This window comes from Lottia gigantea (assembly GCF_000327385.1).
Source record: "Lottia gigantea unplaced genomic scaffold LOTGIsca_40, whole genome shotgun sequence".
NCBI lineage: Eukaryota > Metazoa > Mollusca > Gastropoda > Lottiidae > Lottia > Lottia gigantea.
Window position 1 is genome coordinate 1,700,646 of NW_008709380.1, and position 18,572 is coordinate 1,719,217.

At 32.1% G+C, this 18,572-nt stretch overlaps 3 protein-coding genes across 3 annotated transcripts; all 3 read left to right on the plus strand.

The window, feature by feature from the left end:
• Positions 1 to 296: 296 nt before the first annotated feature.
• On the plus strand, positions 297 to 4,874 carry LOTGIDRAFT_233525 (hypothetical protein; the record flags this gene model as incomplete). The annotated part of the gene is made up of 3 exons (XM_009060059.1): positions 297 to 340; positions 2,669 to 2,842; positions 4,293 to 4,874. The coding sequence occupies 3 exons, from the start codon at positions 297 to 299 to the stop codon at positions 4,477 to 4,479; spliced, it is 405 nt and encodes a 134-aa protein (XP_009058307.1). The 3' UTR covers positions 4,480 to 4,874.
• A 2,065-nt stretch (positions 4,875 to 6,939) lies between these two features.
• LOTGIDRAFT_163556 (hypothetical protein) lies at positions 6,940 to 9,369 on the plus strand (the record flags this gene model as incomplete). Its single annotated transcript, XM_009060060.1, has 4 exons — positions 6,940 to 7,160; positions 7,678 to 7,823; positions 8,675 to 8,786; positions 9,249 to 9,369. The coding sequence occupies 4 exons, from the start codon at positions 6,940 to 6,942 to the stop codon at positions 9,367 to 9,369; spliced, it is 600 nt and encodes a 199-aa protein (XP_009058308.1).
• A 3,942-nt stretch (positions 9,370 to 13,311) lies between these two features.
• LOTGIDRAFT_233526 (hypothetical protein) lies at positions 13,312 to 18,372 on the plus strand (the record flags this gene model as incomplete). Its single annotated transcript, XM_009060061.1, has 5 exons — positions 13,312 to 13,444; positions 15,092 to 15,263; positions 15,842 to 15,987; positions 16,502 to 16,637; positions 18,075 to 18,372. The coding sequence occupies 5 exons, from the start codon at positions 13,312 to 13,314 to the stop codon at positions 18,259 to 18,261; spliced, it is 774 nt and encodes a 257-aa protein (XP_009058309.1). The 3' UTR covers positions 18,262 to 18,372.
• Between the last annotated feature and the right edge of the window lie 200 nt (positions 18,373 to 18,572).

The window sequence follows — 18,572 nt, forward strand, 5'->3', positions numbered from 1 at the left end:
TTCTTGTTAGGTCACTCATTGAACCAGGTAATTCTCTTCTAATTGAGCTAATTATGAATTAATTATGGACATGTGAAACACACTGGAATTTTCCAAGTCATTAGAACACTTCTACGTTCTATTAATATAAGTATTAGCATTTTCCTTTTTATAATTGAAAATGTAGGAACCCATCTTTAATAAAGAAATTAAATGATTACATGGTGACATTCATGCAATGCAGAACAACAGCACTTCATCACGCTTCTGTAGCCATGTTATAATTGATGAGTCGAAACTGAATTAAAGATAGCACAATGGAGTTGTTACGGCACAGCATAAGTATACCTAATGTGCAAAGGTAATTCCAATAGGGAGGTTGGAGAGATTCATTTATTTGTTGACTTTGAAGAGGATCGCGTTAAGTTAAGTCTGGGGTAGATTCTCGATTAAATGTAGATTCCAAAGTGTAAGATGAAAATAAAGAAGAATTGTTATATATTTTAATCTGCCTCCATTCATTGTGTCTTAGGAAAGAGTACAACAATAGACCGAATTCAGCCCGTCAACAGGTACACGTAACTTAACGTATCTACAGTGTTCTATAAAAGCGTCCACGCCCTATAAACAATTTGTCTACACTTTATTTATGTATAGAAGTTATTAATTCGTTGCATTATAATGCATATAATATTAGAACTTGTACTAAAATGTCGTTTCTTGTTATGTTTTTTTTTTCTGTTGATTCTTTTTATTTGTATTGAATTAGGCAATAATATTATTATATTCAAATATGCACTCGTTACCACAAAAAATAAAAGCAGAATATGGTATATGATTTGATTAATTCTAAGAAAACATTATGCATGCTTTAGTGCGTTCAAATGAAATCACAAACAAATCACACGACGTACAGCTACATTGTCGAAATTTGATTTTGTAAGGGGTCCGTAACAATAAGCTGAAAATATCCAGCATGTTATATAACAAATCCAGAGAAAGTTTTGTTTCAAACATATATGTTTACCGTGATGACAATATAGCGCAACCAAAAGTGTACACCCCTCTGATGAAATATTTGTTAAAAATGGTTAAAATATATTCCATATTTCTTAGTTATGCCCGAAATAGGAAACTTTGCTTGATATGAAAGTGTATTAATTTGTCAAAATTTCGTAATGATCAACTAGATCTAAATTAAGACAATGTTAACCTTGCTGCAAACGCTATGTCAATCATTCGATGTAGAACAAGAGCAATAATAGTTAGCTATGAGTATACAGCATTTACACTGATCTGCCATTTCATCTAAAGCTTAATACCAAAGCGATAAGCGATAACACAACAGGGGTCCAGTTGATTAATGCGTTCATGGAGATGTTACTACACTTGTCAAACGACCTTTGTGTTTTCAATGCGTTTTAGTACGGATCACTAAACTTTCTCATATATTCTTTTAGAGTGCTTATACAAACCTAATCCCAGAAATGCAAATACTGTTTGTAAGTGTGTCAAATTTGTGAGCAATTATATTATATACAGTTCGCACAAACTTTCTTTTTAACCCTACGAATATTTCAACAGGGATGTGTGTAACTTTTGCCTCACCGAACTTATACATAGCGTGTTAAACATATTTTCACTTCTCCTTTTTTTTATTTTACTTCTGAGTTCAAGTTTGACAAACCTAGCTTGCAAATTGTTCATATATATAATCATATAGGCACTACTTTGATGACATATATTACTTGCTGACAACATTTATATCACTCGATTGGTTAGTTCTGCTCGTTCGAATTCATGGTTAAAACTGACTTTATAAAGGAAAACAGACGGAAACTGTATAGACCCAAGCGCAACACTTATTAGCTAATTGGGTCAACCAGTTTTCTATGAAGTTCAGTACTTCCTGCATGGCACATTTTTTATATACCGTACCAAAAAAAAAAACGATATACAAATAATATATAAGTAATAAAGTTTATGTTAATAAATCAAAACCAAATATGCAAATATTCTTTCATAAATAGGTGCATGATAGCCCCAATCATAGAAAATCCTTGCATGTCGAAAGTAGGCCAAATGGGAATGAATGTGAGTAGCTAGGCGTTGAGAACTATAAACAAATCTAATTTTTTAATAAGTGAAAGTGCGCAATGTGATTGGTTCATGCATTTAATTTTTTTTTCAATTGTTACTTAACAATGCTCATAGGCGAGATATAAAGGACTGTTGATTAGTAACTTAAGTTATAAAGAAGAAACGCAACAGGAAACAAATCAGATTTTACTCGGAATACGAGAATGAATTGGTCTTGTTTGTGGCCTTTTAGGTAAGGTTATTATCTTATGTTTAGAAAGGGGATAAAATGAAGTTTTCTAGTTGTTATATAATTATGTACAGTCAAGTAACTTAATTTCGTGCAAACCTAATTTCGTACATTCAGGAAAATGATAAATAATTTACATCTGCATTTGTGTGTTTGATAAACATGGGTTATTTCTACATCGTCAACCTGCGGAATTTTTCCTATCGTTTCAAAGCGATGTCAAATGCATGATTTATTTCTAACATGTATTACAACATGGCGGATTTCAGTTCTAACCAAGCAGGATATTATATTTATTACATAGCAAAAATCTTGATAAAAGTCGCAATTATATAATTGTACAACATTTTCATAAAATAGGCTACAGTGTCAAGGTGATACATGTTCTACACTAGATGCTAATACGACTGAGTGTCAAAGTGGAAATAAAGCTTTGTCTACAGTTGATTACCCATATAAACTTGATATAAATGGTCTCAGAGAGCTTTTCGCAGACGAACCAATAAACAATGAAACTATAAACATAGCTTGCAAGTGAGTACTGTTGTTATAGTTATTTGGCAATAGTTAGTGTGAAAATATTTATTTCATATTACAATAAGCACGAGTGAAAGATTCTATTAATCACAGAACTATCAATATACGCAAATGGTCCTTAAATTATTTGCTCTATATAATAGCTAGAGTAAGGTCTTCAATATGGATCTACTATTCTGCAAAATGTCATTGTGCGAAATAAATAATATCTAGATAAATTGAGACTTGTAATCAAAGTTATGTTATTTGGAACAAGTTCATGCCCATTACCTTCAGTTTTAACTGAGTGGTCAAATTCAAAGAATGCCATGTTGTTTTGTTAACATGGTGCACGAATACATAACCTAATTTGCATTGTTATTTACTCGTGCTACGAGTTCATATCGTTTTTATCAACCTATGTCAATCCATTGTGCCTGCACTGAATGTTCAATTAATGGGCGATAAGTTTTCTTCATTATGTATTGAATGCAATTTGTTCTTCCGTAGATCAGAAAACAAAGAAAAATACAGAGCTGCAGCAGTATGTATAGCTGATTCTTATCGACATTGTGCTGATAATGATTGAGAAGTATGGAGAAGCTATTGATTTAGTATGTGATAATGCAGCGAGTAAGTTTGTTTCAACTCAACGTTGTTGATTGTTGTATTTCATCTATTATGTACACAGTAAAATAGATAACCAATTTTATTTTAACCAGATACTGGACGGGAAACACTTTATTCATTGTGTTTGTTTTGAGATGTTTTGAGTTAGACTAATGTAATTTAATGTAATAACAGATCGACCATTGCATCGAATTTATCGTATATGTAGTATATGTGATAATAAATAATTGTAACTGGTTTAAATTGAAACTATCATGAACATAATCTTAAAATTACACATTTTGCTTAAAAATTGTTTAAGTGATTCTTACAAAGATTGCAGAGATAACAAGTTTGCCAGAAGGGAATACGAGTCGCTGTCAAAATCACTAACAAGATCAAGACCTTTTTCTGACCATAAGAAGTTACATTGTGGGTAAGGTTTTATTAAATCTTTTGCAAAAGCTAGTTAGTTAATGTGAGTTAAGATGTCTTACATGTTTTAATTGCTGCATTACTGGAGGAAAAGTTGGTAGTTTCTACACTTTTCTCTTATATCCACCCCTTTAAATACAATCGTCCATTATCATAATTCAGTTTACTGGTAGACTGTAAAGTTAACAAAATTGTTAACGCAATAAATTGTACAAAAAAATTCTAAATTGCTACGTGCGAGCTGACCGATCAGTTGACCTAATGATGCAGTTTTAAACATAATGGTTTTGTCATCACAGTTACATCAGTTTCAGTTTAAACCTTCTGAAAGCATGCCATTTAATGTTGACATCCAAATCAACATCGGGCAAATGCAAGTAATCATTTGTTTCTGTTTCCATTTGTACATGATTTCTTTTTTTAGAGTTGCGGAGATTTCTGAAGAATGTGTACGTGATGATACTGATGTACAAGCCTGTTTAAACACTGGGAATTATGATAAACATGTAGAATTGAGAAATATTTTACGACCAACAGCTTGTGGTGCATCAGTCATTATTTACACAACTTCTTTACTATACGTCTCCCTTATTGTTTCTTTTTTCTATTGAAATTTTCAAATTTACTTTTCCGACCTTATTTTTGCTAATTATAATTTTTTGTATTATTCTTTTAGTTCGTTCGTTTTACTTTGTTCTCTAAACGGCTTTTTAAAAAATAGTTTGTATATGGTGAATGAAAGTTTTGACACTGAGCTAGTTTTTACAACACAAATTAATGAGCATAGATATTTATGTATTGCTATAAACAGGAAGTACCCATTTTTTAAGTGGTACAGTAATGGTTGAATGGAATATAGAAGTCCCCTAAACCCCTATATGAAATGCATTTAGTTGCACCAGCACTTGAACAGTTGCACTTGAACATAATAATATGAAAAGTCTAAAATTAAATCTACAAAGGTATGAACACATTGGATCAAAAAATATAACGATGCAAAAAAAAACCCACAGATAAAAGCAATATCACAGAAAGCACCTTAATAACACACTGGTAAACCAAAAAGGGCATTAAAACACAAATAAACAACAGCAACTAAGTACTACTTAACCAAAACCACGACAACAAGATATTCAAATTGTTTGAATTGTCATAAAGAGAAGGTAAATATCGCTGTGATGGTCTTGAGATGCTTGCACTCAATCAGAATGTGTTTTGCTGTCAGGCGAACGCCAGTGTTGACAGACTGCCGGAGGCTTTCGCATGAGCAAATAACAGTTGGAAAGGTGAGTATGACTAAAACAAAACAACTTCATTTTACGTGTTGACACAAAAATAGTAGGGCAATATACCCCATGTGATGCAGGGAATCTCTCGGTCGGTGTAAGCAAAACCAAGATCCCAAGGGGATCTCCAGAACCAGATCAATATAAATTAACATCCCTGTATATGTTCCGAAATTCGCATATCTGGCAAGCTTGATGCCGGAAAAAATGTTTTGCTTAAAAGGGTTATATCTGCCATCTGTGTTAACATCAGTGTAATCTCTGTGATTGTTTTTGCTTCAATATCATCTTATGTAGCTCCCATGTAAGTCAAATGGTATACTCTTACTTTAACGTTTCTGCAAACGACTAGTAACAAGTGTATTTTATGGCGAGTTCGGTTTGTTTTTCGAACTCCAGAATATTATTTATTGTCAAAGATAGTTTTCATTTTGTTACCAACAATTATAATCTTAATATTAATCCACGTGATAGGTTTTGGGTACCGCTAAAACTACTTTTGGATATAGTAGTAACCTGGATAACCTAGGAATCTTTGTACTAACTTTTGAAAAATCTCCATTGTTTCAAATCAATTGTTTCAACAGATACTAAGTAGATTCTCAAGAATCTGCCGAAACTGTAAAACGAAGTGGTTGACTAGAATCTTTTTTATTTTAAATTGCCTGAAACTGCTACATTAGCAAAGGGTGAATGGTTAAAGGGTGAATGGTTAATGGTTAAAGGGTGAATGGTTAAAGGGTGAATGGTGAAAAGTTTGTAACTGTCAGGTATCGCTCCATATTTGTTGTAAATTTGTTTATCTTACTATGATTTATCTTCAATGACAGTATGGTATATTTGCTGCGAAGTAAAAGTTTAAATAGATTATACCTATAATTATACTGAAAGACAAACGTCATGTTTTCTTAATTATAAAAGCGTTTCGTTTTTAAATAAAGACATCAGAGAATGTTGATTTAAGGTGTTAAACGGACTTTAAGGCAAGAAAACCCAGCAGTAGAATTTATTGACAATAGAAAATGTAATGGCCACTGGTTCAGTTGTATCAGTTTATTTTTAAAGACATGACGTTACTTTTTCCATTCGGTAAATATTGATGATCGAGTCACACATTTATTTAAGTTAAGTTGAATATTTCTATCATGGACCATTGCGCAATATGCATAAATTTCCAATAAAAATAGGCTAATGATAACCGAATTCTAAAAGATCTTTGTGCGACTTGAGTTACATTTGCTCATCTCCATAACAAAATACTTGAGAATAATGGAAAAACTTTTTGACGGGTAACTTTTAAAAAATTAATTTCTTGGATCAAGTAGAAAAATGCAATTGGATTGGTTCATGCATTTTAAATCTTTATTCAGTTGTTCGCTCATAGACGAGATATAAAACTGTTAACTTAGGTAATAAACAAGAAACGCAGCAGTCAACAAGTCAGATTTTACTCGAATTGAAGAATGATGTATAAATTAGTCTTGTTTGTGGCCGTTGTAGGTAAGGTTTTCGATTATCGTCTAACCTCTTATACTAAGAAAGTGCTGCAAACGAGGTCTTCATGTCTTTGAGTAGAGATACTGTCCTTTTGTGCGTAAACTTTAACACGTGTCTTTGAATAGAGATACTGTCCTTTTGTGCGTAAACTTTAACAGACAAACTTTTGCAGTACATGTAATTTAAGCAGATCCTTACCCTAATACCATTGTAGACTTCTGGTGTGAAACACTGTTTACACTAAGCACGAAAAATTGAATTTTTATTTAATCATTTTCCTGTTATCACATGTATCACAGTAAAAATGTTGGTATCTTTTTGAATAAAATTTTTATGGGCTACTGTGTCAATGGACAAGTTATTGGTCCCTGTCATACACTAAATAAAAAAACCACCGAATGTCAAAGCGGAGATAAAGCTTTACCTGTAGTTGATTACCCATCAGTGTTAACTATATATGAGCTGAAAGGTCTTTTCCTTAACAAGGTGGCTGTAAAGAAAGCTTGCAAGTGAGTATTAAAGATTTGTTATCTTTTTGTGAATGGTAGATATATGGATTTTTTATGTGTATTTGAAAAGCCACTCTTTCGTATGGGGCCGTATTAATGTTATACCTAGAAAAAACGATAACACTTTTCAATTCAGGTTATTCATAAAGTATCAAAGCTCAGGCCATAATAGTTATACTTCATGAATAAATATAAATTCGACATCGTTGTCCCTTAATATGAAATTAAAATATTATGGATTTACCTTTGATACTTTATGAATAATCCTGAACGTGTTATCGTTTTGTCTGTGTCACCCGGTATATCAAATCACTAAACAGTAATCAACGGGTTTATTTATATAAGTCTGCTCGGTAGAATGTTACGAGCAATCATATTAATAGTTGCGTGAGATAAAAATATTTTTTGCAATGAAAGAAAACACGCATATATGTATAATATAAATTTAAACGTTTAGTTTAGGGACCATCATTTTTTTGTGATATGTTGAACGCCATTAGTTTATCTCTTCCCGTAGATCAACTAACAAAGAAAAATATAGAGCTGCAGCAGTATGCGTTGGTAATTCTTATCGACATTGTGCTGATAATGATTTTAAAACCTTGATACCAAGTGGTGAGAAGTATGGAGAAGCTATTGATTTTGTATGTGATAATGAAGAGAGTAAGTTTGTTCCGTTAATGTTTTGTTTAAAATCAGCACGATATTTCAACATGATGATAGACCGAGCACAGTTTATTCTGTGATAAATTTGGAGAAGACCCTGTCTAACTGGAATATACCTAATGAAACTTAACGATTGTTTGTTCAAATGTTTCTATGGCATGTTCCACAGAAGATAGTTGAATGAAATAATCTAACATATGCTAAAGCACGAGCCTTGCTGACCCCAACTACCCTTTATAGGGCCGTTTTGACTTCTCTACCGCAGCTATTAACCATTACACAGTATTATGTATTGACAAGGGTCCGGTAACTTTTCACTCACAATAATTTCATTATCAATGTATTTATACTGAATTTGGATTTGATAAAAGACAAACTTGTAACAACTTCCAGGACGCGAAGTTAATATTATAACAAGGAAATGTATCATGAATTTTTCAAGTCACATTTCACCTACTATAACATTTAAACCTGCAAAATAGTGAACACAGGTAGATAGAAATATGTGTCATGAATTGTCAATGTAAAGAATCGATGTTTAGTTGATCTGCATTAAAACAATGTTACTGGTTCAGATGTAGAAAAGGGGTACAATGGCAGATTGTATATCAGAAAATATTTAACCAAATATAGTAACTAGGATGTTAAAATGCTCTCTTACCGAAGCGATTTCAAGTTGAAATAATGAAAGAGGTCATGAGTTAGACTCGGTTGCATGAGAGTTGCGTTCAAACTTATGACCTCCATTGTTATTCGAAATCACACGCAACTGGTGACCTAAAGTCACCTAAAATAAGAATTTCTCACTATCAATTTTCAGCTTTTGATAATATATTGAATTGTTTGAGTGATTCCCTTCTTTGACTGTGGTGCTAACAAACTAGCTAGAGGAGGTTACACGGCATCAACAACAAGTGACCGATCAGCACTGTTCTCTCAACATAAACAGTATTATTGTGGGTAAGTTTAGATTCCAATTGACTTGATGACTTGTAAAATAGGGAGTGATGTTCATGATTGTTCTGTACTAAGAGTTAAAGTTGTTCTATCCTATTTTCTTTTTGTCATTTGTGTGCAAGGTAATCGGCAACATATTTAAAAACGGTTTAAATTGTACTGTGATGATAAAATTGTTACCTAACATAAGGTAAATAAATAAAGTCAAATAAACTGACTGACCAGCAAAAAAAATTATCATCCTAAGGTTTCTGACATTTTTAAAGCATACTGGTATTGCATTCACAACGAGTGCAGCACTTCCACTTAATAGATTGTTTATCAATTCAAATCTATTGAAAGCATAACGACAAATAAAAACCACTTGTAGTGAAAGCAAATTTGACATGTCAGTCAAATTCGGGTGGTCAATTGTTCGGATGTCAAGTTTATAGGATTTTTTTTTATGAGCTTTTTTTTTTACAGAGTTGAGGAGATTACACATGAATGTGCACGAGATGATATCGATGTACAAGCCTGTTTAAACGCTGGAGCTTATAATAAATATGTAGAATTCGAAAATATTTTACAGCCATCGGCTTGTTGAGCATCTGCCATTATTTTCTTTCACTATTTGTCTGCCTTATTGTGTCTTTTTACCATTAAGATTTTCAAAAAAAGGTCATTACTTTTATGTGCTATTGATAAGTTAGTTTGCAAATTTCTATTTAAATTTGCTGTAGTGTGTCCCTTTAAACTTAATACTACTTTCCCGATATTTTGTTTAGTTCATAATATTTTTATTTTATAGAGTTATGTTCATATGTTCAATTATTAAAGAAATTGTATCAAAAAGATAGCCTGCCAGGCAAGGTTATATTCCCCAACTGGCAGCTTAGATTTTGAATAAAATTATTTGGCAGTACATTAACAAGTTTGGCTGGAATAAAGCAGTCCCCAGTATCATGTTATTATTCTACCCCAAAGAACATAAGTTTTGTGTTACTTTGAAGCGCCCTCCTGTAAAAGCTAATTTCCTTGCCCCGATCAAAGGACCCCTCTTAAGAAGTATTGTTGAGGATATTTGCACATATTTGAACCATTTAAAAACACTACACTAATCTACATTTTTAATTTCCAAAACTAAACATGTACAGCCTGTCTCGGCTTAATGTCCCATCTGAGCGATATTCATTATTTGTATTGTTCTGGGTACAGCAAGATTTTCATCAATTAACTGAAATGGTTGCGTTATTACATTCAGAATCAGAATCAAACCCAGTACACCAAAGTGGTAAGATTCTGTATAACATTCAGCACATTGGGGCATACATAAATTAAATATATATTATGAAGACAAAAACAACTGATTGATAAACCAATTAGCCTAATAACGATCCGAGCCGCAAGAGATACAAACCCTCCCTACACCTGAACCTAAATCCAAAACAACAATTGTACAAAACATTGGTAGCAGCTATATCAAGTATATCAATCATAAGTGAGAAAGTATTTTATAATGATAAGTGCTATTAGGTGTCTAGAAGATTAAGCTTGCCATCCCTAGCGCCACATATAGTTCGAGAGACATACCTGAAGAAAATACATTTCTCCAATTTCAATAGTTAAGGGAGGGAACTGATCAGGATAATGTATCTATTTACCTTAAAAAGCTGAGTTGGTCGTTTGTTATTTTTTTACTAGTGCATGCACCAGTACTCTGCCTCGTATGTATATAAAAATAAATTCAAAACAACATAATGGCAGTACATTGGTAACGCTAATGGACTTTTTCAGAAGAGGATGTTAAATCTAATGTTACGCAATATCTTAGATAAATTATAAACATAAACATATACACAAGTACATGTGTATGGAATGGTCACCAGCAGATGTACAGGCTACTAAAATTTAAATATAGATGTTACACAATTAGTGTAGGTGCAATAAATAAACATAATGTGTTGATGAAATCAAGTACATGTACATGAAAAGATGCACACATACTTTATCATAAAGAATAGACAGAAAGTTTTTGAAAAGTGCCAAAGCCAAATGTCAGTTCAAGTGCAGTGCTGTTGGTGTTTGTTAATGACATCGCTTTTGATAGGCTTATTGCCCAAATTCAATAATCACTCAAGAGTATCATGGCGTACAACATGTTGTACATGTATAACAGATAATATTACCTTGGTAAGGCACTAACAATGTATATATCAAATTTTGTCGTTTGTAAAGATGTAGGCTTTTCGACAATTATTTCAAAGATCAAGAAAGGACATCTGTAATATTTGTCAGTTATGACCATAAGCTAAATGTAATGTATATGTACCTTGAACAATACAAATGTTAAAAAAATTATATGTCGGTGAAGTATCATATGAGACAAATTGATGCGATTTTTCTATAATTGTCCATGAAGACATCAGCTTTCTGAAATAGTAATTGGGATAGAATCTTTGTTTAAAAATATAAATAGTTTAGTTTTAATGGGTCAGAACAGCAAACTATGAGTTTTTCTTTCAATTTCTAAATATATCTTCTCTGTATAAGACATAGTCACACGATAAGAAGACTCATCTTTTAAACTTTCTAACGCGGTTAATTTTGGACACATATGGATTTGAAGGATCAAACCATTTAAACGATGAGATATCAACATTCTTACTGATTAAGTTATTCCCTTTTATGAGAGCGAGGTACGCTTGGTCAAACAGAAGGCGAAACTGTCTCTTTAAAAGTTAAATCCATCGTGTGGGAGTATTTCAACTTGATAGCGCAGTTCAGAAGATCAGAACATTCAGTTTGGATTGGTTACCCTTGTATATAGTCACAATTACAATTCATAACATTTGGCAGGTTGCTATAACAAAAAAAAAACAAACCAAAAGATATTAGAGGTTCGACAATATATATGATAAATAAATACCTAGATAAAAGAATTAATAATGTGTAACAAGTACTCTTGGCTTTTTCTTTGCAGTTTTTGGTGAATAGAGTGAGAGGTTGACCAAACACCATAAATAACAAAAACTCACCGTGATACCCAAGAGTAAGACCAATATAAGGTACTAACTAGGGATAGGTTTTAACATAAAATAATCGTCGTTTTGAGATAATTTTTCAAAAATGAAGATACATGTAATTTCAAAAGAATATTTGAATCAATATGCAAATTAGAAGATGCATAATTTTTCGAAAGGGAACAACTTTCGTCAGATGCATAGAATATACAGCCCATTGCCAGTGTTGATGATTATCGGATATTAAATCGATCGAACATTAAATAACGCTCCTAGCATATATTCTTAAGAGTCAGGACTGTTTCACAGTTAGAGCTTTAGAATCTATGACACCGTTTGGTTACGTTGCTTGTTGTAAGTTCTAATCTAGGTCTGCATGTAAAAGACTGGTCATCTTGGGTCATCTTGGATAAGCCATCATTTCTTTCACATTATTGTAGACTTTATTATATAAGGAAACGGATAATCTGGGAAAGGACCATTTAGTAAAAAAATGGCTGTTCACCCTTATATCTTGCATACCTTATGCCAAAAACCCAAACCGTTAAATAAATTTGACTGAAAAGTACAATAACCCATAAATTCTATGAAATAAATGGAACACTATAATGAAACGTCACAAATTAAATATAAAGGGAAACATTAATCGTAAGATTTGTGTGAATAATGTTGTCAAGACATAGGAAATACGAAATGATTGAATCATGAATAAAATATAGGTTGGTTGGTTTGTCATGCCCTCATGTCATCTGGAAATCTTCCAAGAATTATTGAGGTATCCAGTTTAACTAAATTTAACCAGTTTAAAGTCAAAAACCTAATTGGAATCGAGATGCACTACACTACAAAAGTTTCTGTAACATTATAAGCGGGGTAAGGCATCATGAATACCTGAGGTCTTTATAGTATCATATATCATATGGTTCATCATCCTAGCATCCATTTCAGAGTTTGCTCAAAGCTAATAATCTTTATTTACTATATTCATTGATAGAATGCTAGAGAAAAATGTTACATTCAATCAACTTTCAAGAATTATGACTTAACTTCTATAATCTGATAAATGTCAAATAATAGGAAATCGTTATCATGAACATGAAATTTAAACACCTAATATTCCCGAACTGCAAGTTTATGAGTACATTAAAAAGATCGTTGCTCACAGAAAATACTTTTAGAATTTGGGTTGGGTGTATTTAAGAGCCAATGGACGCGTTTTGATGATCAAAAGCAATACAGATTTCGAGTGGTGATATCGCTTCCATAATAAGTAATCTCAAAAGTCAACGAGCTAAATATCGAACTTTTATGTCAAATGATTAAGTTCAAGAATTCCACCAGATGAATGCACTTTTACAGAGCAATATCAATAACTCATAGTAGAAGTACCTGTTCATATATGATAGCATTTACATGTAATAACACGTTGAATACATTCAAAACATTTCTTAATCACCCTGTTGTTATTAGAAACTAAAATTGTTGACATTGACGACAAATAAACAAATGGAAGGTTCGGCCAAGCCATGGCAGTTAAAATGACCAATGTAATAATCGAAGAATCTAAAATCCCACAAAAAACTACATGTCGAATAACTTTGTTACATTATTTGGAACAGTATTTTTATACTCCAGTATTGGGACTTATCAGACGTATCAGTAAGGCAACTACTATGGAGATGCTCTAACGAAATATATTATTAAACACCATATACCGACAAATACTTAAAGCCTACTATTCAACATAAACACATACTAGTGTCCTTTTCGTCGTCAAAGCTATAAGTATGATAATAAAATACGCTACCATTCAAAGAACAATTTGAATTTGGCTTTATTGTCCTCATATAGTTCGAAGATTTATTTTAAATAATTTTATATTTCTCAATAGTCATCCTATTGTTTTGGAGACTTACCGAGTCTTGTAGATACGAGTTAAACCCCTATTTCACTTTTATTTATTGTCCTTTTCGGTTATTAATATCATAAAACCCCAGCCGTGCCTCAACCTAAAGATCTTAAGGCACGATAACGTAACACAATCGATAGTCTTTAAATATTTAACGAAAGTTACGAAAAGCAATAAGAAAATTTGCTAATTCAGGAATAAAACCAAAACATGTTCATTTTGCTTTTTCTTGATTAAAAACTAAGTAATTTGTAGATATGGTCATTAACCTGTCTGTTGGGAGATTTTTGAACGAAATAATTATCATCGTCCTTTGAACGTCTCACATTTTCGGGGAAACAGAGGTGATATATATATGAAATATAGTACATATACCTGTTTTTTTTCTAAGACTAATATGACCTATGCCATTCATACCTCCAGATAGCATGAATAGATTTCAGTCATGGTAGATTACCACCATCAATAGTTTTTCTCGTGTCAATCTATCAAAATAATATATATTTGGATACAAAGTTTAGTTCACCTCTAAAAGAGGTGTTATTTGTGTTATTTTCGGATATTAATAATAGGCATAATATCACTTTTATTCATTTTCGTATTCGTTGTTATTGGTGATAAACACCCTAAATTGTTGATTTTTCGTTGTGTCTTGCCAACACTAGACTAAAAATTCTCCTGCATATTCATTCTGTCCTCAGTTGGTGCGCGTCGTTGGTAACAAGAAAGTGGTATTTGCAATTATATCGGACAAGATGTTTATACAAGTTTTAGTAACTATTGCCTGTTTAGGTATGCTTTTTCTTAGATGATCGCTAATAAGTATAATTAATTTTTATTTTTACAATATGAATTTTTTTTTTATTCTGATGTAGAATTTTGGACGGAAGAATTGTCCTTAAAAACAGAAAGCTGACATTTAAAATAGATGTACTTTTCTAAAAGAAATTTCAACCAAAAATATGATATACCAAATCGCACAAAATTGATAATCTGCCACTGAGGATATTCAATATATTTTTTTTAATTTAACATTTTAGAACATTTTTATTTTAAAAGTCACCTTTTTTTCACGGGGTGTAAATGAATGACTCTAATCATTACCTACAAGCAAAACGATGTTCCCGATTTTCTAATTTTCTGGAAGATTGATGTTTTCTGTTTTCTACGCACACACAATCAATTAAAATGTGGATATATTTAAATTGGGTTGTTTCGAAGAAAGGAAAACAATATTTCTTATGAATTAATATGGTTTGTAATTGCAAAGTAAACGGTTTGCAAGAGTGTAGAATATTCGGAACTTGCAAATATCGGTCGAATTCACGGTCTCTTAAGTTTTATAAAGCGTAAACAAGTTTACAATTTTTACAATCCTTCTACATGTTTCTATGTAGGCTACAGTGTAAATGGACAATTTCTTGGTGTCTGCAGTTCAATAAATGGCAATACAAGCGACTGTCAAGCTGGAGCTAAAGCTTTACCCTCGGGTGATTACGGGTCTGGGATTTCTTACTCTGACCTGACAAATCTTTTCACAAGCAGGACAGATATAGCAACAGCATGCAAGTAAGTATTGATATTGTTATGAACTTCTTGTTTTTCGTTGTTATATGTATTGCAGTAATAAGCATGCTAAAGAACATGCTAAGAACAGTATTATTTTTGGAAAACGCAATCACCTATTAAGCATTATTTACTACTATAGAATTCCCGTAGTCAATGATCTGATAGCATAAATAAATCATGTATCTACGATCCGAACTGCAAAACGAATCCCGAAATCCAACATATTGGCGAAACATTGGTAATGAACTTTTTACATGAGCAAGTATATCAAACATAAATGAGTAAGTATTGCATAATGAAAAGTGGCATCAGGTGTCTTGCATTGCACTATTTCAATTCATAAGTATGTGATCCAAGTAAAAATAGGCGTTTTTCTGGCGCTAATATCTCAAAGACACTTCGATATCATTAGCTGCTTTAGTAGAATTTGTGCAAATCGATGCTCTCTGTGTCACGACTACACATAAATAGTTAGGAAAACTCTGAATAATCCATTTAGAGCTAATAATACCCGTCATATTTATATTCTTCATTTATACTTAATTCCATCAACTTAATAATAATTGGAATCATTTTAGGCAAGCAAATCAAGCGTTATACAGAGCTGCAGCAGTATGTATAGCTGATTCTTATCGACATTGTGCTGATAATGATTTTAAAACCTTGATACCAACTGGTGAGAAGTATGGAGAAGCTATTGATTATTTATGTCAAAATGAAGCATGTAAGTTTGTTTCAGTTCTATCTTAGTCGTTTCGTTAAATGCTTTGATTAGGTTTGTAAAGATACGCAAAACTTGACGGAACGTGAATAGTGTGCCAGTAGTTCAGATAAGTTCTCCTTCTCAGAATGCTATCAGCATGACTTTGACATGGGACTTTGATTGTCTTGCTTTCGAAGACGTCAGGTCATTTGACTGAAGGCTCTAGTGTTAGTTCTCCAATGAGGCTCGAATGCCTCTCTGTAGTAAGTCTTGTTTGGTTTCAAGAAGATCGAAGATATCCTGACTCAATTGCAATCATCAAGGTCAAGAATGGCGTGACCGTGATCTGTGGAAGCTGGAAACATATCATAAAGGTTTAGGTCACGTCTTAAAATGATTTATTGATCAGTTTTGGAATTCGGTAATATGGCTCTTCATATCTTGTCTCATCGCTAATGTTACAGCTATTATTCCCTTGACTTAAACACTAATCTACAAGATAATGATTCATAAAATGTATTGTATCTATTTGCAGCCATGGACCAAATTTTGAATTGTTTTGGAGATTCTGTATTAGACTGTGGGGCTAACAAACTTGCAAGAGCAGGTTACGACTCACCATTAACTAGTAGAGCTTTGATGTTCCATAAACACAAAGAATGGAATTGCGGGTGAGGAATGTTTAAGTTTTTATAATGTCCAGTGTGTTAATGCAGCTTATTTCATTTCCTACTAACCTAACAGAATTTTGAATTTCTTCAAATATAAAGATGACAGTTTGTCAAACTGGAAATATTTATTGTACCTCTATTTACATAATATAAAATTAATCAGACATTAACCTAATAAATAGCATTATGACAGGTCGAATTATATCCTTTTACAATCAAAAACTTTTATTTCTGGTTTTATTTAGTTGCGTTCACTATCATGGTTATATTGCATCAGCTCCAAACGGGCTATATAGCTCCACTTACTTTCCACATAAGGTTAAATTGTTGAATTGTTGAATTGGTGTAATGATTCTAGAGAACCTAAATAGTATTGATACATAACATATAGCTAATTGCAGTGTGCAATATAAAATTATAAGGAAATACGGCTTGTGCAAGTTGTTAATGATTTGATTTGAAAGTCAGAAAGTCAATATGGTCTAGCTTTTAAGATGGTTAATCATTAATTAATTATTGTCGATGTGCACTGTTCACCAATCTGATCATAAAAAGAATTCAAGTGCGCTTGTATTAAACGGGGAGTAATGTTCAATCGGAGGAAATGATAGAATTTATCTTAAGTTCATCGCAGTAGCTTTAACTGAGTCTGATTCTTATAAGTTAGTCATTCAAAGGTGTTCTGTCCCTTTAGTGAATGAATTGATAGTGTTTGGCTCAAGTTCAATAGAAAGAATGTTAAAGGAATACTTACGAATGAACATATAATTTAGATTTTTAAACTTGGCCAGCAAGGATATATATTCATCTTTGGACATATCCCGTAATTCGATAAAGCCATAAAACTAGATAATGCCATAAAACTAAGTAATTTTCCTTTAATTACACAATTATTGAAAACCGCTTATAAGCATTGTTTCATTGATTTATACATGGGTTCTGTTGTATATTTATGACACCAAGTAAATCAACTGATGAATATATAAAATTTCCATGCATTCTTTCAATAAGTATCTCTATTATAAGTGATTGTAATTAAAGCAAAATGTGATCATTACATTTATGTAGTTTGAAAGTATATTTGAAGATTTATTTAATTTGAAGATTTAGTTAGTTTGAAAGTTAATTTGAAGATTTAGTTAGTTTGAAAGTTAATTTGAAGATTTACTTAGTTTGAAAGTTTATTTGAAGATTTACTTAGTTTGAAAGTTAATTTGAAAGCTAATTTAAAGATTAATTCATTTCGGAACCTATTTGAAAGCATAAAAACAAATTCGTTTATATATAATAATAATAATCATAATAAATAAATATTAATATCTCTTGCCATGGGATGATTTTATCAGGAGTTAAACAAGCCAATTTTGATCATTGATTCTAAGAGTTCTGGTGGGGACATACCAAAAGATTCAAAATGTATATTAATTTGTTTTACAGAGTTCAGCAGATGTCAGAAGAATGTGTACGAGATGATATGGATGTACAAGCCTGTTTAGCCGCTGGGAATTATGATAAATATGTAGCACTGAGAAATATTTTACGACCAACAGCTTGTGGTGCATCAGCCATTATTTTCACTACTTCTTTACTGTTCGTCTCCCTTATTGTTTCTTTTTTTCATTGAGATTATCTAATTCAGCTAGTCTTTTGTCTTATCTATACATAAATTCTGTTTGTTCGTCTTTTAATATTATTTTCAAATCAGTAATTTTAAATAAACTTTTGTTCTAAATTTGTGACGAATTTTTATTAGTATAAAATGGGAATCGTGTACTCAGTCAATTTGAAATCGAGTGGATAAAATTTCCTTCTCAGTAATGAAGTTCAGTTTCAGAGTTCAACTAGAAAAAAGGTAGAAGGAAACGGACGTAAACCTCTTATTCCTTGCCATTTGGTGGACCGAGACTTAAGTACTTGAAGTTAGTCCAAAAAAGC